At 44.2% G+C, this 24363-nt stretch overlaps 1 protein-coding gene across 6 annotated transcripts in view; it reads left to right on the top strand.

Annotated features, from left to right (window-relative positions):
• Positions 1-24363, top strand: part of adck1 (aarF domain containing kinase 1) — a 765048-nt gene that overhangs the window by 212275 nt on the left and 528410 nt on the right. For all 6 annotated transcript variants that reach the window (XM_072273241.1, XM_072273237.1, XM_072273238.1 and 3 more), the window contains exon 4: positions 10356-10559. In XM_072273241.1, coding sequence (XP_072129342.1) covers positions 10356-10559 — 204 coding nt within the window. The remainder of the gene's footprint in view (positions 1-10355; positions 10560-24363) is intronic.

Raw genomic sequence — 24363 nt, 5'->3', positions numbered from 1 at the left:
TGCACAACATATCGAACCTTGAAATGGATGTGCTACAGCAGCAGAAGCCAACACTGGGTTCCACTTCTGTACCCTAATAAAGTGTACAGCGTGTCACTATATCCTATCTTGAGATTTATTTTCTTGCGGGCATTCACAGTAGAACAAAGAAATACAATAGGATCAATGAAAAGCTCCAGACTAAGAGTGAGAAGCAACCAATGTGCAAAAGAAGGCAAGCTATGCAAATACAAAAAATCTACAACTAATAATAAAAATGCTGAGAACATGAGTTGTAGAGTCATTGAAAGTGAGTCCATCCGTTGTGGAATCAGTTCAGTGTCCAGGTGAGTGAAGTTCAATAGCCTGACGACTGAGGGTAATAACTGTTCCAGAGCCTGGCCGTGTGGGACCTCTGTTTCCAGGAAACAGGAAAGATTTCTAGCTGAGACAGCGGTGGGTGAATCTGAGTGCATGTTCAGTTATTGAGTGATGGGCTGCAGCCAACTGGAACCATTTAAGCAGCAGAAAAGAGTCCCCACTCGACGGATTCCGAGCTTCATCTCAATTCAGTGTGCAGCACAGATAAGCTAACTGAACCACAATAGGCACAGTGTCAGGCGCCTGCCCGTTGCACTGGAATAATCACATGATATCAGTATAATGGGATCTGGTGGAGCAGCAGAATCCTAATGGCAAAGCTGGAGCGCCCAGCTGCATGGGCTTTCTGGCCCAGAGCTGTCCTGTGAGACAGCAATCTTCATTTTTGACAGAGTTATACGTTTATTATCAGTGAGAGCTTCTGTTTGAAGAGCCTTTGGCTGAAATGCTGCTGCCTCTTACCCTCTGCACAGGCTGCACCCATCGCAGCACCTCATGACGGCTGTAATATTTGCACATCGTCATCACTCAATCTTCTTTAGCGCAGTCAATGCTGTGATTCTGAGGCTGCAAAGACAGCACACCGGCTATGGACTGCAGAATTGGGAACTGATTTGATATTGCCGCTTGACTTGCCGTTGTTTTGTTGCTGTTGTTCTGTTGTTTTTACTTTTTCTGTTCAACACTGTGGGCATTGTGGGATCTTATTGAAACATATAAGATTATTAAGGGATTGGACACGCTGGAGGCAGGAAGCATGTTCCCGCTGATGGGTGAGTCCAGAACCAGAGGCCACAGTTTAAGAATTAGGGGTAGGCCATTTAGAATGGAGTTGAGGAAAAACTTCTTCACCCAGGGAGTGGTGGATATATGGAATGCTCTGCCCCAGAAGGCTGTGGAGGCCAAGTCTCTGGATGCTTTCAAAAAAAGAGATGGATAGAGCTCTTAAAGATAGCAGAATCAAAGGTTATAGGGATAAGGCAGGAACTGGATACTGATTGTGGATGATCAGCCATGATCACAGTGAATGACAGCGCTGGCTCGAAGGGCCGAATGGCCTACTCCTGCACCTATTGTCTATTCTGTTTTGCCGCTGGAATGTGTGGTGACCCTTGTGGGCTGCCCCCAACACACCCTTAGCTTATAAAGTGATTAAAGCAAAACAGTGCAGTCATCATTCCATTCTGGGACTTGGACCGGATATTTAACTTGCGGGCAGCGTCACCTGCACCACCCACAAGCGTTGTGAGCCTTGTCCGCACTCATCCAAAATCCAGTTAAACAACAGGGATCAAATGGATCAGTTTTTGCTCACATACTGGCTGATTGCATTCTCCTTATCTCCAGGAAGGCATTGAGCATACACTTGGGGCATAAATAAATTCATGCCCCAGTAAGCAAGTTCAAAGTAAATTTATTCTCAAAGACCGACAAGCAACTGACAAGAAGGCAAACTGTGCAAATACAAAAAAGTAATAACAATGAATAAAAAAATACTGAGACCATGAGACCTTGAAAGTGAGTCCATTGGTTGTGTTTGGTGATCAGTTCAGTGTTGAGGTGAGGGAAGTTTTATTTTAATTTATTTTTTTGGAGATACAGACCGTTCTAGCCGAATGAGCTGTGCCACCTTGCAGCCCTCCTATTTAACCATGGCCTAATCACAGGATAATTAATCTGACCAATTAACCTACTAACTGGTGCGTCTTTGGACTGTGGGGGGAAACCGGAGCACCTAGAGGGACCTCACGCACCCAGGGGGAGAACGTACAAGCTCCTTAGATGGTGCTGGAATTGAACTCTGGACTCTGGAATGCCCCGAGCTGTAAAGGCCACTATGCTACTGTGGTACCCCAGTTATCCATGATGGTTCAGAAGCCTCATGGTTGAAGGGCATTAATTGTCCCTGAACCTGGTGGTGTGGGACCTATGGCTCCTGTACCTTCTTCCTGATGGCAGCAGTGAGAAGGGAGTATGGTGGATGGTGGCAGTCCTTGCTGATGGATACTGCTTCCTTGTGGCGGTTCTCCTTGTAGATATGATCAACAAAGGGGAAGGCTTTGCCTCTGATGGAGTGGGCTGTATCCACCACTCTTTGTAGGCTTTTCTGTTCTTGGGCATTGGTGTTCCTATGCCAGGCAGCGATTCAAGCAGTCAGGATATTCTCCACTTTGCGTCTCTAGGGTGATAGGGTTGTGTTTTTGGTCCCAAAGCTTCCGAACCCTTGGTTCTTAGGTCTCTAGGGTGACGGGCTTGTGGCATTGGTCCCTAGGTCTCTAGAGTGATGGGGTTGTGGTATTGGTCCCAAAGCTTCCGAACCCTTGGTTCTTAGGTCTTTAGGGTGATGGGGTTGTGGTATTGGTCCCAAGGTCTCTAGGATGATGAGGTTGAGGTATTGGTCCCAAGGCTTCTAATCCCTTGGTCCCTAGGTCTCTAGGATGATGGGGTTGTGGTATTGGTTCCAAGGCTTCAGATTGCACACTTGAGAAAGCAAAACATTGGAGAAGGGACTGCTGGAGTTTGTGGTTTTGTGGGGGAGTTTATGCCAAACAGACTGGATTTCTGCTGTGAAGTGTAAATGCAATGATGGACAAGGATAGGTCCTTTGCTCCATCCACTTTGATCAATGCAAATGTCATTGCCTGAGCATCAAGCACCATCACCCTCCTCCCCGCCTAGAAACATGGATCTCCCTAGACACACAAGGAAACAGATTTAAAAAAATGCAGGCTAATTTGTATTTAAAATGAAAAGGTTAATTGTACTAGATATTACCTTGCGCCTTTGAAATGCTAATGCAGTTGGATTTTCAGAATCATCTCAGGCATTTATAACGACTTTGCTATGGTGAAGAGTTAAGAGCAAATGAGTCAACGGGCAGCCAAGAGACTGTCGTTCACGCTTTATGTACTTAAGTGCTCAAAATTATTAATATCCTGATTGCTTGACATTGAGAAAAAAATCCATTTGTTCTTCAAACGAGATTGCCTTGCAAATGAAAGGAAGTAGAGACTTTTATCAAAACGGCAGTCCTTTGATTTTTTTTTTTGCATTCATGCCCTCTGCTTAAATGAGGTTCAGGCAACAAGTCCGGATGGCATTTAGTAAGGGTCTTTACCCTTAATAATTCAGTCGCATAAACAATCAGAAAGTTCTTGAAAAGATCTGCATAAGTCATAGAAACTTCTGTTGTTTTGAAGCATTTAACGTATTATCTAACGCAAACACGAGGAAATCTGTAGATGCTGGAATTTCAAGCAACACACATAAAAAATGCTGGTGAACGCAGCAGGCCAGGCAGCATCTATAGGAAGAGGTACAGTCGACGTTTCGGGCCGAGACCCTTCGTCAGGACTAACTGAAAGAAGGGATAGAGATTTGAAAGTGGGAGGGGGAGGGGGAGATCGGAAATGATAGGAGAAGACAGGAGGGGGAGGGATGGAGCTAAGAGCTGGGAAGTTGATTGGCAAAAGGGATATGAGAGGATCATGGGACGGGGCCTGCTGCGTTCACCAGCACTTTTTATGTGTGTTGCAACATATTATCTAATATTTCTCTGGAGTTCTGATTCTACCTAATTATTTGTCTTTTGAATCAGAATTAGTATCAAGTTTAATATCACCGTCGTACATCGTGAAGTTTGTTGTTTTCGCGGCAGCAGTACAATACGTGGGCAGCACAGCAGCATAGTATTTAGTGCAATGGCCTTTCAGCTCCGCTATCATCAAGCAGGGTTCAATTTCATCCGCTGCCTCTGAGGAATTTGTACGTTCTCCCCGTGAGTTACTTTCCTCTGGCTGCTCCGGTTTCCCCCCACATTCCAAAGATGGTAGAGTTGGTGAGTTTTGGGTATGCTGTGTTGGCACTGGAAGCATGGCAAGACGTGCAGATTGCCCCCGGTACAATCCTTGTGTTGGTTGTTGACGCACAACGATGTGTGTCACTGTGTGTTTCAATGCTTTGGTACACATGTGACAAATGAAGAATATCTTTAAATATAACCGTTATTTTAGCCTGTACCTTCCATTCCTGATGTTTTCTCTTCAAAGTGTATAGGTGTTTTTTTGGAAAAGGTGATAAATTTATATTATAATTCTAAATAAAACTGTCATGATGGTAGCAGGTACTTCTTTCACATAACAAGGACATGTTACCATCAAAAAGATGGAGGTCCTTATGAGAATGACTTTATACAATGGACATAGGTGTGGCTCAGCTCCTTAGGCGTGACTGGTATGAAATGCTACTTAAATCACAATTTTATTGGAGAGTGTATTATCTTCTCCCATAGAGCAGAGTTGGCCCTTAACTATCAAGTTTGTTGAAGCTAGGAATTATACTGCTGTGCTGGCCAGTGTCTGCTCTCTAACACAGAGCAGCTAAGGTCAAATTAGATGGCTGGTCGTAGCTTTGCAATCTGTGAGTGTTCTCCTTATGGTTACAGCAGGCAGTGGCCAGAAAGCTGTACATTGAGCTTTGACAGCCATTCGCTGACACCTGGGCCAGTCTGGTGGGTATCCTTTGGTCTTTTCGCGATGTGCATGTTCAGGCAGGAGTTTGCAAAGTTGCTCACTGACTGTATCATCCAGGCCATGCTCTGTTCTTGCGACCAGGAGGTGCGAGAGCCTTAGGTCCAACACCACTAGGTTCAGGAACAGTTATTAACCTACACCCATCAGGTTCCTGAACGGTGTGGATAAAGTCACACACCTCAACACTGAACTGATTTCGCAACCTATAGACTCACTTTCAAGGACTCTACAACTCAAGTTTAAGTTCAAGTTTAATTGTCATTCGACCATACATGTGTATACAGTTAAACAAAACAGTATTCCTCTGGGACCAAGGCGCAACACACAGTTTGTGCATTTGTGTGCAAAACACAGCACGTACAATTACGAAAACACATACAGTCATAAAGTAATATTAGCACAAGTCCCTGCGTGGTATGGCCTGGAGACTGCTGGTGTAGGGGGTGTTGTACTGGAGCCACATTCCTGCAAAACAGGCAAGCAGAAGATTCTCATCTCCCACAGCCACAGATAAAGGCAATCCAGTTTGTCTTCTAGGGAGAGAACACTAGAGGGCAGCACTGCAGGGAGAGCCGGACTGTAGGAGCTGATCCCCAACACAGCACTGATTCCAGTGGCCTGCTGTGCCTCTGTCCTTTCCCACACTGCCTCCATGCCTCCTCTCTTGGGTGACTGTAACAGGAGACGCTGTGGCATGAGTGCCTGAACCTTGGGCATGGATTCCAATGTGCCCACTGTGCCTCTGTCTCTCCCACACTGCCTCCGGTGCCTCCTCTCTTGGGTGGCTATAAGAAGCAGTGCCATGCCTTGAGGGCGTGGTCCACACAACAACCGAGACCATGCAGCTCCCTCGCCGTCAGTCTGACCAATTAACTTACGTTCTTAGTATTATTTATGTATTTATTTATTATTTATGTTTGTTTTGTATTTGGCTTCTTTTGCACATTGGTTGCTTGTCAGTCTTAGTGTGTAGTTTTTTTTATTGATTCCATTGTATTTCTTTGTTCTACTGTGAATGCCTGCAGGAAAACAAATCTCAGGGTAAGCTATAGTGAGATCAATGTACTTTGATGATAAATTTTACTTTGAAATTTGAACTCCAGATGCGGGGACCACATGCCTTCTTGGACCGGAGTGAGCCGGTCAGAGTGCAGAACAGAGAGTTCCTGAAATCGGACCAAGTCACCTTGCCTTCTGAACCCCACACATATAATTGGATAGACAGAGGTGCATATAACAAATCTGATTCTGATTCAGAGATGTCGTTTCGGCGACTTCATGGTCATGCAGTGCAGAAGCAAGCCCTTCAGCCCATCTGGTCCATGCCGATCAAGATTTCCATCTAAACTAGTCTCAAGATTGGCCCATATCTCTAAACCTTCAAAAAGTGCCTTTTAAATGCTAATGTACCTACCTGAATCACTTTCTCACACAGGTCCTACCAATCATACACTGGGTGACAACATTGTCCCTCAGGGTCTTGTTAAATCTCTTTCCTCTCACCTTGAAATCGATGCTCGTTAAAGTTTGGATTCCCTAATACTCGAAAAAAAACTGTGTGCATTGCCCTTCATGATTTCTACGCCTCTATAACCTGCTCAGCCTCTCTCCATAACTCAGTTCCTCAACATCCTTGTAAATCTCCTCTGCAATCTTTCTAGCTTTATGTTATGTTTCCTCTAGCAGGGTGACCAAAAGGGATCGAAGTATTCCAATGTAGCCTCACCAATGCCTTGCACAACCACAGCACGGTAGAGTAGTGGTTAGCACAATGCTACCGGTGACCTGGATTCAATCCCTCTGTTGTCTGTAAGGAGTTTGTACGTTCTCCCTGTGACCATGTGGGTTTTCTCCTATAGTCCAAAGACATACCGGTTAGTAGGTTAATTGGTCATTGTAAATAGTCCTGTGATTAGGCTATGGTTAATTTGGAAGTTGCTGGGAGGTGCGGCATGAAGGGCTGGATGGGCCTGTTCTGCTTTGTACCCCAATAAATAAATAAATAAAACATATCATCCATTCCCATCATCCCATCATACTCATTGCCCATTGCCCTGACTGATGAAGGCCAGTGTCCCTGTTGACTTCTAATTCCAGTTTCATGGAATCATGAGCTTGTACATGAAGGTCCTTCTGATCCACAACACTCTCCAGAGCCCGACTATTCACTGTGAAAGTCCTATTCTGATTTGCCTTACGAAATGGCCCCACCTTACTATTACCTTGGCAGCTGTGGAGGTCATCTCACTGGGTGCGTTAAGGCACAGGTTGATAGGTTCTCGATTAGCCAGGGCGTGAAGGTTATGGGGAGAAGGCAGGAGAATGAGGTTGAGAGGGAAGTGGTTCAGCTATGTTGAAACAATGGGCTGAATGGCCTAATTCTGCTCCTATGCCCATGGTCTTATATATAGTCTTATCTGAATTAAACTCCGTTTGCCATTCCTTGACCCACTTGCTGAGCTGATCAAGTTCCCTCTGCAATTTCTGAAGACCATCATCACTGGCGAGGACACTACCTATTTTTAGCATCACCTGCAGACTTACTAGTTGTGCCTTCTGCATTATCATAAAAGCACAGTAACATAGGAAAGAGGGGCAGGAGTGGACCATCTGGCTGATTGAGTCTATTCAACCAAGATAAGATCATGGCTGATCTGGTCATGGACTCAGTTCCACTTACCTGTCTTTTCTCAACAGCCCTTAATTCCATGCTATGTAAAAATCTGTCTTACTCTGCCTTAAATATATTTTAATTAGAGATCATCTACTTCTTCCTTTTGAGACAGAGACAATATTCACCTTGGTGAAACTTACTTACATCTGTCCTGTATGTAGGTGACCAAAACTGCAAACAATATTCCAAATTAAGCCTCACCAACGTCTTATACAACAACACAGCATCCCATCTCCTGTAGTCAGTACTTTGATTTATGAAGGCCAATGTGCTGAAAGCTTTCTTTATGAACCTGTCAACCTGTGGTGCCACTTTCAATGAATTATGGACCTGTATTCCCGGATCCTTTTGTTCTACCGCACTCCTCAGTGCTCTACCATTCACCTACCTTCGTTGGTCCTACTGAGTGCAACACCTCACACTTATCCCCGTTGAATTCCATCTGCCATTTTTCAGAACGTTTCACTGACTGGTCCAGATCGCGCTGTAAGCTTTGATAGTCTTCCTCGCTGAGTAGTACATCCCCTATCTTGGTGTCATCCACAAATTTCCTGATGCAGTTAACCACATTATCATCCAGATCATTGATCTTGATGACAAGCAACAACAGACTGAGCACCAATCCCTGCGGCACTCCACTAGTCACGGGTCTCCAGTCAGGGAGGCACCCATCTACTACCACTCTCTGGCTTCTCTCACAAAGCCAATGTCTAATTCAGTTCTCTACCATTTAATAAGAGCATGGCTAATGATGGATTCACCTCTAATTACTTGCCTTTCCCTTGTAACTCTTAATTCTGCTACAACACAAAAATCTATCTAACTGTGTCTTAAATGTACAGTATTTAATGAGGTGGCCGAGAATTCCACTGATTCACTACTGTCTGGGAAAAGCAGTTTCTCCTCATATCCATCCTAAATCTATTTCCTTGAACTTTGAGGCTACGTTTCCTAGTTCCAATCTACCAGTCTTCCAGTGTACGGAAGGCAGCTGGTCCAGACGGAATACCTGGCCATGTGCTCAGAGTCTGTGCAGGGCAGTTGGCTGGGGTCTTCACGGACATTTTCAATCTGTTCCTGGCCCAGGCAGTTGTCCCCACAAGCTTCCAAGATCGCCACCATCGTGCCAGTGCCGAAGCATTCCACTACCACTGGCCTGAATGACTTCCGTCCAGTTGCACTCACCCCCATCGTTGCAAAGTGCTTTGAGAGACTGGTGCTATCACATCTGAAATCCTGTCTGCCCACTACCCTGGACCGCCATCAATTTGCCTGTCGCACCTACAGGTCAACAGAGGACGCCATCTCCACAGCACTTCACAGCTGGACAGCCCCAACTCTTACGTCAGAATGCTGTTCATTGACTATAGTTTGGCGTTCAATATTGTGATCCCCTCCAAGCTGATCACCAAACTTTGCCAGCTTGGTATCAGCTCATCCCTCTGCAATTGGACTTGGACTTTCTGACTGACAGACCTCAATCAGTTAAGTTAGACAACCTCTCCTCCTCCACTCTCACCCTGAAACTGGCGTGCCTCAAGGCTGTGTGCTGAGCCCTCTTCTGTACTCCCTTTTCACCTATGACTGCGTTCCTGTACATGGTTCTAACTCCATAATCAAGTTCGCAGATGACGCCACGGTGGTTGGCCTGATCAGAGGGGATGACGAGACGGCCTACAGGGATGAGGTCCAGCACTTGGCCGCACGGTATGCCGACAACAACCTGGCCCTTAACGCCCAGAAGTCCGAGGAGATCATTGTGGACTTCAGGCATGCTAAGAGCCACACTCACATCCCCATCTACTTCAACGGAGCTGTAGTGGAGCATGTATCAAGCTTCAAATTCCTTGGTGTCCACATTTCCAAGGATCTCACCTGGTCCCTGAACTTCTCCGTCCTGATCAAAAAGGCACAACAGCGCCTTTATTTCCTGCGGAGCATCAAGAAAGCTTACCTCTGTCCCAGGATACTGACGGACATTTACCGCTGTACCATTGAGAGCATACTCACCAACTGCATCTCAGTGTGGTATGGCAATTGTCCCGTATCGGACTGCAAAGCACTCCAGCGTGTGGTGAAAACTGCCCAGCGGATTATTGGTACCCTATTGCCCACCATTGAGAACATCTACCATAAACGCTGCCTGGGCAGGGTGAAAAGCATTATCAGGGATGCATCTCACCCTTACCATGAACTTTTTACTTTCTTCCCATCTGGTAGGCACTACAGGAGCCTCCGCTCCCACACCAGCAGGCACAGGAAGAGCTTCTTCCCTGAGGCTGTGACCCTGCTGAACCTCACATAACAGCGCTAAGCAGTATTGCATCCGTATTGTATTCTCTCAGTACTTTTATATTTGTGTGCTGTAGCACTTACTTTTTATTCGCAGTTATTTTGTAAATACACTATTCTTTGCATTTATGATCAGATCGCCATTTTCAAATTTTGCATTTCATGGGCTTTGTATCTGTACTCGGCACTATGACAATAAAGTTGAATCTAATTTAATCTAACCTCATTTACCAATGCAAGCAACTTTCACCCTTCTATCTTGTTTGTCCTTTTCACAATTTTATGTTTCTATAAGCGTCCTTTTCATGCTTCTAAGTTGTGGTGAGTATAGTCCCAGGTGAGTCAGTCCCTCCTCATAAGCTAACCTCCACATCTCTGGATTGCTGTTCAGTGTTTTGAAGTTTTCCATTCTGCTGGAACTTTTCTTTAGAAGAGACTAGTTCACCACTCAGATGTCAGATGAGTAAAACTACCTTTGTGTTTCTTGCCCTCCGAAGGTTCACCGTCGTTCTGCTCATCACCTGCTGAAACTCTGCCGTGCCAACAGGGGCACCTTCATCAAAGTGGGCCAGCACCTGGGGGGCTTGGACTACCTGTTGCCTGAGGAGTACACCAGCACTCTGAAGATTCTACACAGCCAAGCCCCGCAGAGCAGCCTGCAGGAGATCAAGCAGGTTATCCGGGAAGAACTCGGCAAAGAGGTAACAAGGGAACTTCGAGTTCAATGTTGTGATGTACTTGCAATATTAATCTAATTGAGGAGCATGTGTATGTATGTTATAAATACACACATATGAAATACACTTCACATCTATGGGATCATGTAATCATGTTTAATCAAACATATTATGTCTATAAACACAAGGGATTCTGCAGATGCTGGAAATCTTGAGCAACAAGACCGATAGGGTGATTCAGGAGCTTATGGTGTGTTGTCCTTCATTAGTCGGGGATTGAGTTCAGGAGCCACAAAGTAATGTTGCAGTTTTATAAAACTCTGGGTCGACCACACTTGGAATATTGTGTTCAGTTCTGGTTGCCTCATTATAGGAAAGACGTGGAAGCCTTAGAGAGAGTGCAGAGGAGGTTTACGAGGGTGCTGCCTGGACTAGAGGGGATGCCTTATGAAGATAGCTTGAGCAAGTCCAGGGCTTTTCTCTTTGGACCGAAGGAGGCCGAGAGGTGCCCTGATAGAGGAGTACAAGATGATAAGAGGCACAGGTAGAGTGGACAGCCAGAAACTTTTCCCAGAGCCGAAATGGCTAATACAAGGGGGCTTTAAAGTGTTTAAAGGAAAGTATAAGGGGGATGTCAGAGGTAAGTTCTTTACACAGAGTGGTATGTGCATAGAATGCCCTGCCAAGGGCAGTGGTAAAGGGAATATATTAGGGGCATTTAAGAAACTTAAACAGGCACATGGATGACAGAAAAATAGAGGGCGATGTGGGAGGAAAGGGTTAGATTGATCTTAGACTAAGTTAAAAAGTCAGCACAACATTATGGGCCAAAGGGCCTGTACTGTGCTATTATGTTCTACGTCCTATGTAACACACAGAAAATGCTGGAGCAGCTCAGCAAGTCAAGTGGTAACTTTTTGGGCCGAGACCATTCATCAAGACTGTAAACAAAGGGGGCAGAGGCCAGAATAGGAAGGTGGGGGGAAGGGAAGGAGTACAAGCTGGCAGGTGATAGGTGAGACCTAGTTAGAGGGAGGATGTATGTGTGAGGGGTGGGTGGGGGGTTGTAATCTCAGGGGAAAACTATGCTTATAAAGGCACAGCTAGAATCTGCCCCCTTCCTTTCCAGTCCTGACGAAGGGCACTGTTCCCTCTCAGCTGTGCGGCTGCATGGTTGTGCAGTAATTAAAAAGCTCCCATGCACATAGCTTTTGTTGCTGTGCAGCTGGAATTTTCTTTTATATAACGTTAATATAATTTTACAATTATGTTAATAAAAGTTTGACATTGTGCTAATATAATTTTGAAATCTATGTTAATATAATTGTGAGATACCCTGTAACTAATTATGCATTAATGAATATAATCCATAAATTTTCTAAATAATAAACATACCACAACCTTTACTCTGAAACATTTTAGAGCTTCAACATATTCACATTGTCAGTGTTTCAAGTTACAACACTGTTACAAATTGGAGTGGAAGTCGGTGGCTGATTGTTAATAAACTGCTGGCCTGCTGCATGCAATGTGAAAGATTTTCTCTGTTGTACTGTATTTCAATATACCCTTCAATTAGTAGATAAAATCAAAAGTATGTGATTTTTAAATTTTTCATTCTAAATATTCATAGTACGCACATTACAAAAAAAAACAAATTTAAAGTGCCACACAGTTTTCAGGCCGTGTAAAAACTTCCTGCTCAGAGCAATAGTTGGTCCGTGCAGCTGTTAAAAAAAATTAGGGGGAATGTTGATGAACGATCTCAGCCCGAAACATCAACGGTTTACTCCCCTCCATAGATGCTGCCTGACTAGCTGAGTTCCTCCAGCATTTTCAGTTTGTTGCATATCATTTCTATATAAAATATGCAAGTATAATATATAAATCCTGCAATTGTTAATCCTTGTGAAAAATTAAAACAATTTTGAATGTTTGTTATAATTATTTTTTAATATCAGGGCTGGTATTATTAATTTCAGTGTATTGAATACAACTCTGAATATTTATCTTATAATTGTTTTTGAATGTCACGAGTGGGTTAAGTAATGTGCTGCTGTTGTAGAATTGGCTGTGAAGCTGCCTCTCGAGCAGTCATGGTGATAATTAGCTGTTGAATCACCGGGAATAAGCAGCAGGGAAAGAGGGCACAACTTCCTCATGTTTACAGAGGCAGAAAGATCCGCTGCAGGATGGGAGGAGAACGAGGGACAGACGAAAGACAAATGGGCAGTGCGAGTGGCATAGGGGACATAGGCAGAAGGGAATGATGAAAGGAAGCAGGGGGAAATAATAAATAGAGAGGCAGAAGAGAGAGTGGATTTTACACAAAGATTGGCTGCTGCGCATGAGAGTGTGCAGACGTGTGTGTGGAGAGTGAGATGCGCATGAGTGTGCACACACACACAGACACACACCACACACACACACACACACACACACAGACACACACAGACACACACCACACACACACACAGACACACACAGACACACCCCACACACACATACAGACACACACACACACAGACACACACCACACACACACACACACACACACACACACACAGACACACACCACACACACAGACACACACCACACACGTACACACACACACACAGTCTGCACGATGTGTCCACCAAACAAGAAATAGTCCACCTTGACACATTTCAAATCATAGTTGGGGACTTCAATCAGGCTTGTTTGAAGAAAACCCTGCCCGGTTACCATCCACATATAACCTGCAGCACTAGAGGCCCCAACATACTCGACCACTGCTTTACTGCGATTAGGAATGCCTATTATTCCGCGCCTAGATATCATTTCAGGGAATCTGATCACTTGGCTGTCCTCTCCTACCTGCACACAGGCAGAGGCTAAAGAGCAAGGCGCTAGAGATAAGGACAACAAAGAGGTGGTTGTGTAAAGCAGAGGAGCATTTATGGGATTGCTTCAAGTCGGTGGACTGGGCTAATTCAAGGGCTCATCTGTGGATCTGAATGAATATACCACGGTTGTCAGGGACTTTATAAAGATAGTCATAGACGACTGTGTCCCCACAAAATCATTCAGAGGCTTCCCCAGCCATAAGCCCTGGATGAACCATGAGATCGCAATCTGCTGAGGGTCAGATCAGAGGCATACAAGTCTGGAGACCAAGTAAGATAGAAGAGGTCCAGTATGATCTCTGGAAAGCCATCTCACGGACGAAATGGCAGTTCCAGACTAAACGAATCAGTGAAGGATGCTCAACAGCTGTGGCAGTGTTCAAATATGAAATCAAGTGAGATAGGCGACAACAGGGCTTCACTTCCAGATGAGCTCAGTGCATTGTATGCTCACTTTGACTGTCAAAAGAAGGAGGAATCTTCACAAACTCCCACAGCCCTCGCTGACCCTGTGATTTCCGTTTCAGGCTGACATGAGAGCATCCTTCACAAGGGTGAAGGAAAGCTTCCAGCCCAGATGGACTAGCTGGCTGAGTACTAAAGATCTGTGCTGATCAACCGGCTGGAGTGTTCACCAATATCTTTAACCTCTTGCTTTGGCAGTTTGAAGTACCCACCTGCTTCAAACAGGCCTCAATTATACCCGTGCCTAAGAAGAATGCGGTAATCTGCTTCAGGGACTATCTTCCCCTGTAATAAAGTGTTTTGAGAGGTTGGAGGTGAAACAAATTAACTCCTGACTTAGATTCTCTCCAATATGCCTACTGGCACAACAGATCCACAGCAGGTGCTTCACTCAACCCTGGAACATCTGAACAGCAAAGGTGCCTACATCAGGATGCTCGTTATCGACTGCAGCTTGACATTCAATATTATCATCCTCTGAAAACTAATGAATAAGCTTCAAGACCTTGGCCTCAATACCTCCTTCTGCAACTGGATCCTCGATTTCCTCACTTACAGACCCCAGTCAGTTCAGATTGGTAAAGGCATCTCCTCCACAATCTCCATCAGCACGGGTGCACCACAAGACTTTGAGCCTAGCCCCACGTTCTGCTTGCTTTACATTTATGACTGTGCGGCTAAGCACAGCTCCTATGACACTCTAAAGTTTGCTGATGACACCACTGTTGGCTGAATCAAAGGTAGTGATGAATCAGCATATAGGAGGGATCTGGTAGAGAGATGCCACAACAACAACCTCTCACTCAATGTCAGCAAGACCAAGGAGCTAATTATTGACTTCAGAAGGAGGAAGCTAGATCCAAGAGCCAGTCCTCATCGGAGAATCAGCCACTTTAAATTCCTCGGTGTTACCATTTCAGATAACCTGTCCTGGAACCAGCCCACAAGTGCAATTGCAAAGAAAGCATGGCAGCACCTCTTCTTCCTCGAGGTTTGCAAAGATTCACCATGACATCTAAAACTTTGACAAGCTTCTATGGATGTGTGGTGAAGAGTAGGGTGGTGGTTAGCATTATGATATTACAACGCTGGCAACCCGGGTTCAATTCCACCACCATCTGTAAGGATTTTAAACGTCCTTCTCATGACTGAGTGGGTCTCCCTCAGGTGCTCTGGTTTCCTCCCACAATCCAAAGACGTGCAATTATTTATGTTAATTGGTCACATGAATGTCATTGGGCGGTGTGGGCTTGTTTGGCCGGAAGAGCCTGTTACGATGCTGTATCTCTAAATAAAAAAAAGTGTACATGTGTGCATATGACACTGTATCCATGCGTGTGTGAAATCCACTGTGTGAGCGTGTGCACGCATAACTCCATGGTGTCCATTTCTGACACCCACTGTACCTGTACAGGCACACATACATGTGTACGTGTTCATTTGACCCAAGGAGCTGGTGGAGTAGGTAACTTGGTAAAGTGGTTTATTATTGTCATGTGTAGGGTGACACAGTAGTGTAGTGGTTAGCACAATCCCTTATAGTAGCAGCAACACGGGTTCAATTCCCGCCGCTGCCTGTAAGGAACTCGTATGTTCTCCCCATGACCGCATGGGTTTCCTTCGGGTGCTCTGGTTTCCTCCCACAAGTCAAAGACTTACCAGTTAGTAGATTAATTGTTCATTGCAAATTGTCCTGTGATTAGACTAGGTTTAAATTGGGGGTTATTGGACAGCACGGCGTGGAGGGCCGGAAGGGCCTATTCTACACTGTAACTCAGTAAATAAATAAGAAGTACCAAGGAACAGTGTGTGCGTATCTGGTTCTTCACTGTGCACACATCTGCGTGAGCGCGTGTGTGTGTGGACACCTGCAGTTCACTGTATTTGTGTCTGCAGTGGGCAAGGATAATGCCTTCAACGGCAGTCAGAAACGGCTTCTTCCCCTCCACCCCCAGCCCCGTGGAAGAAGTTGATTAGAGAATACCATCAGCTCAACGTCAAGTGCTAGTGCACCTGTCGCCACCATTGGCTACACCTGTAATAGCCCTCCCACCACTGAGCACATCTACATGGAGCATTGTCACAGGGAAGTAGCATCCATCATCGGGGACCCCCACTACCCAGGCCATGCTCTCTTCTCACTGCTGCCATCAGGAAGAAGGTACAGGAGCCTCAGGAGTAACACCACCTGGTTCAGGAACACTTATTACTCCCCAACCATCAGGCTCCTGAACCAGAGGGGATAACTTTACTCAACTTCACTTGCCCCATCACTGAAATGTTCGCACATCTTATAGACTCACTTTCAAGGACTCTTCATCTCATGTTCTTGATATTTGTTGCTTACATATTTATATTACTGTTGTATTTTTATTTATTTGCTGCTCAAACTGATAAAACCTGAGGTGCAGGCATACCCAAGCACACTCATTTCTCAATTGTTAGGAACTTAACATATCTAGTCTATTGGTGTTTAGTACTGTGGCTTTTAGAGATTTATGCAGATATTACTGTTATGCTATTGTGTAGTGACTTTGGGATGATACCAGTTGTAGATATTACTATTGGGACTGTTCATGTCCAAAAGTCTTTCAATTTCCTCTTTTAATTCAGCATATTTCTGGTGTTTTTCCCTTATTGATTTCTGTAAGTAATGTGTGTTTGGAATGGCTATATCTATTAAGTAAGTTGTTCTTGCTTGTTTACCCTGTATTATTATATCTGGATGGTTATTATGGATTGTCCTATCCATAATAATGGATCGGTTGTAATATAATCTGTGGTACTCTGACTCTAAAACTGGATCAGGCTTCTGTTTATAGTAAGGTATGGTGCCTTTTATGAGCTTCTTTTTTAAAGCAAGATTTTGTTGAATGATGTTTACCACTTGATTGTGCCTGTGTAAGTCATCAGATTGAGTTAAACTGCTGCAGGATCCTGTAACGTGTTGGATTGTTTCTGGTTTCTCTTGGCATTTTCTGCATTTATTGTCTTGAACTTGTTGGTCTTTTATTATGTATTGTTGATAATTTTTTTTGTGTTAAACAGCTGGTCCTGTATTGCCACAAGGAAACCGTCTGTTTATTATTATTAATTTTATTGTAAAAAGTTTTTTTCTCAGCTCAAGCTGGTAATACCTGAGGTACGGGTATAGCCAAGCAGACTCATTTGTCAATTGCTAGGAACTCATAGACTATTCTAGTGGTGTTTAGTTTTGTGGCTTTCTAGAGATTTACATAAATATTTCTGTGTAGCCCTAATTGTTTAATGCTATTATGTAGTGCCTTTGGGATGATACCAATTGTAGATCTGACAATCAGGACAATGCATTCCTTGTTCATGTTCCAAAGTCTTTCAATTTCCTCTTTTAATTCAGCATATTTCTGGTATTTTTCACTTAATGACTTTTGTAAGTTGTATATGTTTTGAATGGCTATATCTGTTAAATAAGTTGTTCTTTATTATTATTTTTTCTTTCTCTTTGTATTTGCACAGTATGTTGTCTTTTGCACACTTGCATGCCCAGTGAGTGCGGTCTTTCAATGATTTTGTTTTGGTTATTGGGTTTATTGAGTTGCCCGTAAGAAAATGAATCTCAGGGTTGTATATGGAGACATATATGAACGTTAATAACAAATTTACTTTGAACTTTTAAACTTTGAACTTGTAAAAATAATCTCTGAGAACATTACCAGGAAGGGTTTAGACAGACTAGCACTTTATTTCTGAGAATGTAGGAGACTGAGGGAAGAACTTATAGAAAACTATGAGGGACATATCTATCGTTTCCCCAGGGAAAGGGAGTCGTGAACTAGAAGGAGCAGGTTTGAAGCATGAAGGAAAAGAATTAAAATGGACCTGAGAGATATTTTATTCACGCTTAGGGTGATGCATGTATGGAGCAAGAGGAAGTGGTTGAGGCAGGTACAGAACCAGAATCAAGTGTATTATCACTTACATATGTCATGAAACTTGTTTTGTGGTGGGAGAACAATGTAGTACACAAAATATTACAACAGGTTGCAATAACAAAGTAAATAAGTAGTGCAAAAAGAGATCAAAATAGTGAGGTTGTGTTCATGGACCATTCAGTAATCTGATGGTGAAGGGAATGGGGCTGTTCCTAAAGAGTTGAGTGTGCTTCTTCAGGCTCTTGTACCTTCTCGCTGACAATAGGAATGAGAAGAGAGCATGTCCTGGATGCTGAGGGTCCTTCATGATGATTCCAACCTTTGAAAATGTCCTTAATGGTGGGGAGGCTTGTGTCTATGATCAGGAGGAGGTACCGGAGCCTTAGATCCCATATCACCAGGTTCAAGAGCAGTTAATACCCTTCAGTCATCAGACTGCTGGACCGGAGTGGGTAACTTCATTCATCCTAACACTGAACTGATTATTAAACACACTCAATGTCGACAACTCTACAAGTCATGTCCTCAGTGTTATTCATTCAGTTGATTTATTTATTTATCAATCTATCTGTCTATCTATTTGTATATGCACAATTTCTCCATCTTTGTGTGTAGTTTTTCATTGATTTCATTGTACTTATTTTCTTTACTGTGAATGCCTGCAAGAAAATGAATCTCAGGGTAGTATTTGGAGACATAAACATACTTTAATAACAAATTTACTTTGAACATTGAGCTTTCAACATGATGGAGCTGGCTGTGAGTGTACAACCATTTGCTGCCTCTCTACCCTGTGCATTGGAGCCTTTGTAGCAGATGGTGATGCAACTCAGTCAGAGTGTGCTCCATGGTACATCTGTAGAAATGTGCTCGAGTCTTTGGTGACATACCCCATCTCCTCAAACTCCTCACGAAGTATAGCTGCTGGCGTGCCTCATTCATGATTGCCTCGATACGTTGGGCTTAGGATATATCGTGGGATCTAGCACAGGTTAGTAACACTTGTGACGGGATCCTGAATTATCCTTATGAACTGTGTTTTTAAAAAGAGAGAGAGAGAGAGTTGTTCAATACAAGCACCTTGTTATTAAGAGAGAGAGAGAGAGAGAGGCGAAGACTGCTCACAGTTTGTTTGGAATTTCTGCAAGGGCACTGGCAGCTTCTGTGTTCCTACAGAGAGAGAAGGGAGGAGCTACTTGATGGACAGCTGGTGTTCAGCACAACAGTACTTAAACCAGAGTAATTGCTTGTTTCACGGAGGACACACAGGCGCACAAGGGTGTAGTGAAGTTACCACTATCCTGTGCAGGTGCCCACGAGTGTGGGACTGAGGATCGATTCTGAGGAGTCGATCTGTGATTATTAGTGCGTGAAAGAGCGCACTAATGTGTGTGAAGTCTACCAGTGTGTCTAACCTTTGCCTGGGTTGGTAGACTATCTCTCGAAGATGGTGCTCTTAAGTTGGTCAAGTTTGGCTAACTTGGAAGTTTCGGAGGACAACAGTAAGATTGATGGCATCAGCTCACCCGAAAAACTAAACACCTCTCTCTCTCCACCACTACTCAACTAAATACCACGAACTGTACTGAACTTTCCCATCACCGTAAGACTGTATCCATTTACCCCTAGGCTTGAAAAAGCTTGGTTTTTATATTTGGTATTGCTTTGCACTGCTGTAACTATATGTCATAGTTATGTGGTTCTGTCAGTGTTAGTCTTTGGTTTGCCCTGTTTTCTGTGATATCACTCTGGAGAAACATTGTATCATTTCTTAATGCATGCATGCATTTCTAAATGACAATAAAAGAGGACTGAGTGTTCTCATAATCTAATCTATATTTACACACACACACACACACACACACATATATATATTATCATTGCTAACATATATATTATCATTGCTAACCTGTTTGATATATCTGCACTTATATTACTGCATTGTGTAGTTACTCATAAATCGCATTAGTTAAAAGCAATACCAGACTCCAAAGTGTTTTCCATTTCTGCTGGTTCTTTAACCCATCACGGGGTATGTGACACACTTAACAGACCTTCTTGATAAGTACATGGATAGGAAAGGTTTAGAGGGATATAGGCCAAATGCAGGCAAATGGGACTAGCTTAGATGGGAATCTTGGCCAACATGATCAAGTTGGGCTGAAGGGCCTTTTTCAATGCTGTATTACTCTGTCGCTCTATGACTCTATGGGCAAGAGGTTCATGAATGCCGAAGTGTCATAGAGTCATTGGGAGATACTGCATGGAATCAAGCTCTTTGCCCACTGTGCTTATGCTGAATATTAAGCAACCATTTCGAGAATATAAAAGCAAGGGTGTAGTGCTGAGTCTTTATAAGGCACTGGTGAGGCCTCACTTGGAGTACTTTGAGCAGTTTTGACCCCTTATCTAAGAAAGAATGTGCCGACATTGGAGGGGATTCATGAAAGTGATTCCCGGATTGAAAGGCTTGTCATATGAGGAGCATTTGTGGCTTGGGGCCTCTACTCACAGGAATTCAGAAGAATGGGGGTCACCTCATTGAAACCTATCAAATGTTGAAAGGCTTTGATAGAGTAGATGTGGAGAGGATGTTTCCTGTGGTGGGAGAGTCAAAGACCAGAGGACACAGCCTCAGAATAGAGGGACGTCCTTTTACAGCAGAGATGAGGAGGAATTTCTTCAGCCAGAGAGTGGTGAATCTGTGGAACTCTTTGCCACGGGCGACACTGGCTCAAGGGCTTTGGCTCGACAGGGCTTCAGTGGGCATTGGCAAGGTAAGTAGGCAAGTTGATTCTTTATTTTTTATTTTTTCTTATTTAACTTTTGAGGGAATAGGTGGTATGTCTATAGGGCCAATGTTCTGTTCTGGGTGTCAGATGTGGGATTTCCAGGAGACTCCCAGCCTCCCCGATGGCCATATCTGCACCAGGTGTATCAAAATGCAGCTCCTTAGAGACCGTGTTAGGGAACTGGAGCTGCAGCTCGATGCCCTTTGACTTTTAGGGAAAGTCAGGAGGTGACGCGCAGGAGCTACAGGAGAGGTAGTCACCCTAAGGCTACAAGAGATAGATAAATGTGTGACTGCCAGGTAAGGGAAGGGAGAACATCAGGTAGTGGAAAGCACCCTGTGGGCATTCCCCTCAACAATAAGTTCTTCATTTTGAGTACTTTTGAGGGGGTCAACCTACTTGGGGGAAGCAACGGGGGCCGTCGCTGTGGCACCGAATCCGACCATGTGGCTCAGAAGGGTAGGAATCTGAAGAGGATGGCAGCAGTAACAGGGGACTCTGCAGTTGGGGGTGGGGTGCAGATGGGTGATTCTGTGGAGGTGAAAAGGAAAGGTGGACGGTAGTTTGCCTCCCAAGTGCCAGGGTCTGCAACATTTCTGAACAGATCCACAATATCCTGAAAAGGGAGCGTGGGCAGCTAGAAGTTATGGTACATGTTGGTACCAACGACTTAGGTAGTAAAAGGGAGGAGCTCCTGGAAACAGAATACAGGGAGTTAGGAAGGAAGTTGAGAAGCAGGACCTCAAGGGTAGCAATATCGGAATTGCTGCCTGTGCTATTGGGAGTGGTTTAAACTAATATGGCGAGGGAATGGGATCCAGGGTGATAGAGCCGAGGATGAGCCAGCAGGTTTACAAGTAGATGATGTAATATGTAACATGAATGTGTGATTAGATATAACCACAGACAGAGCAAAGAGCTGAGTTGTACCACAGAGGTAAAATTCAAAAGGATGAAGAATGTAGGACTGAACATGCTGTATTTAAATGCAAGTGGCATTCGGAATAAGGTGGACAAACTCGTGGTGCAATTAAAGATTGGTTGGTATGACGTTGTGGGCTTCACTGAGTCATGGCTGAAAGAAGGTCATAGTTGGGAGTTACATCAAAGAATATACTTTGTATCGAAAGGACGAGCAGGAAGGCCTAGGTAATGGTGTGGCTCTATTGGCAGGAGATGGAATTACATCTTTAGAAAGAGGTGACATCGGGTCAGAGAATGTTGAATCCTTGAGAGTGGAGTTAAGAAACTGCAAGGGTAAAAAAAACTATTATAAGAATCATATATAGGCCTCCAAATAGTAGCCAAGATATGAAGTTGGGATTGCAAGGGGAGCTGGAAAAGTGTATGTAATAAGGGTAATGTCACAATTGTAATGGGGGACTTCAATATGCAAGGGGATTGGGAAAATTAGGTTGGTGTCGGATCGCAAGAGAGGAAATTTGTTTAATGGATTTTTAGAGCAGCTTATGCTCAAGCCTGCTCGTGGAAGGGCTATCTTAGACTGTGTAATAACCCAGATCTTATTAGGGAGTTGAACGCAAAGGAACCCTTCGGAGGCAGTGATCATAATATGATTGAATTCATACTGCAATTTGGGAGGGAGAAGCATAAGTCACATGTATCAGTATCGCAGTGGAGTTAAGGGAATTACAGAGACTTGAGAGAAGAGCTTGCCCAGGTGGACTGGAGGGGTATACTGGCAGGGATGACGGCAGAGCAGAGATGGCTGAAGTTTCTGGGAATAGTTCACAAGGCACAGGAAAGATATGTCCCACAGAAGAAGTTGTTCTCAAATGGCAGGGGTAGGCAACCGTGGCTGACAAGGGAAGTTAAGGACTGCATAAAAGCCAAGGAAAGGGCATATAATGTAGCAAAAGTGAGGGGACAGTTGGATGATTGGAAAGTTTTTAAAATCCAACAAAAGCCAACTAAAAAGGCTATAAGAAGGGGAAAGATGAAATATGAGGGCAAACTAGCCAATAATATAAAGTAGGATACTAAAAGTTTTTCAGTTATGTAAAGAATAAAAGAGAGGTGAGAGTTGATATTGGACCACTGCAAAGTGATGTTGATGAGGTAGTAATGGGTGACAAAGAAATGGCAGATGAATTTAATAAGTACTTTGCTTCAGTCTTTACTGTGGAAGACACTAGCTGTATACCAGAGCTCTGTAGTGTCAAGGAGCAGGAGTGAGTGCTATTGCTATTGCTATTACAAAGGAATAAGTGCTATGCAAACTGAAAGGTCTTAAGGTGGATAGCTCATCTGGACCAGATGGACTACATCCCAGAGCCCTGAGAGAGGTTGCTGAAGAGGTAACTGATATATTGGTTATGATCTTTCAAGAATCACTTGATTCTGGCATGGTCCTGGAGAACTGGAAATTTGCAAAAGTCACTCCACTCTTTAAGAGGAGAGGAAGACAAAAGAGAGGAAATTATAGGCCAGTGGTTGGGAAAGTGTTGGAGTCCATTATTAAGGATGAAGTTTCGCAAAACTTGGATACTAATGATAAAGTAAGTCAAAGTCAGCATGGTTTCTGTGAAGGGAAATCGTGTCTGACAAATCTGTTGGAATTCTTCGAAGAAGTAACAAGCAGGAGAGGCAGTGGATGTCATTTAATTAGATTTTCAGAAGTCATTTGATAAGGTGCCTCACATGAGCCCGTTTAACAAGATAAAATCCTGGCATGGACAGAGGAATGGCTGACAGGCAGGAGGTCATCATCATAGCTTGTCACACCAGACAGCCAGCCACTCTAGTGTTGTGTGGTTGATGTTGAGCAGGCCAGTGTCAGCTAACTCAGGTGAGAGTGGGCAGTTGCGCAGAACATGTTCAATGTTCTGCACCTTTTCGCCACGCTCACAGGATTCGCTGGTCTTCAAACCCCACTTCACCATATTGTCTCCCGTCCTACAAACTCCCGCTCTCGCTCTGTTGAGAGTGCACCACTTCCGTCTGTCAAGCAGCGCCTCGTCTGGCAACATTTCTGTGGGGTCTTGCATTGTATTTTTTGGTGGGGTTCTGGTTTCTGTTTGTTGCCGGAGCTCAATCCTGTATGTTTGGGGGGATGTTCCGTGCGGTAGTTCCCCCACTGTAGCAAAGCTTCTCCTCGATTTTAGGGGGTAGGAAACTGGCACGTGGCGATGTAGTGGGTGCCGTGGATCCGAGTTCTGTTTACCTTTTTCAATTTTTGTTGTAGTGTGTCTTCGGATCTCTGGCAGGAGGTAAAGAGTGGGAATAAAAGGGATCTTTTCTGGTTGGCTGCGGGTGACTCGTGGTGTTCCGCAGGTTTCAGTATTGGGACCACTACTTTTCACATTGTTTGTCAATGATTTAGATAATGGAATTGATGGCTTTGTGGCACAATTTACTGATGATATGAAGATAGGTGGAGCAGTAGGTTGTGCTGAGGAAGCAATGTGATTGCAGCAGGACTTAGACAAGTTGGAAGACAGGGCAAAAAAGTGGCAGATGGAATACAGTCAACACACATCAATGTTGCTGGTGAACGCAGCAGCCCAGGCAGCATCTCTAGGAAGAGGTACAGTCGACGTTTCGGGCCGAGACCCTTCGTCCTGACAAAGGGTCTCAGCCCGAAACGTCGACTGTACCTCTTCCTAGAGATGCTGCCTGGCCTGCTGCGTTCACCAGCAACTTTGATGTGTGCTGCTTGAATTTCCAGCATCTGCAGATTTCCTCGTGTTTACGATGGAATACAGTGTTCGGAAATGTACCTGTATATGAAGGCAAGTTGGTAAAAAGAACAAC

The sequence above is a fragment of the Mobula birostris genome, chromosome 1 (assembly GCF_030028105.1).
Source record: "Mobula birostris isolate sMobBir1 chromosome 1, sMobBir1.hap1, whole genome shotgun sequence".
Taxonomy (NCBI): Eukaryota; Metazoa; Chordata; class Chondrichthyes; order Myliobatiformes; family Myliobatidae; genus Mobula; species Mobula birostris.
This window is presented reverse-complemented; position numbering and strand designations above follow the sequence as displayed.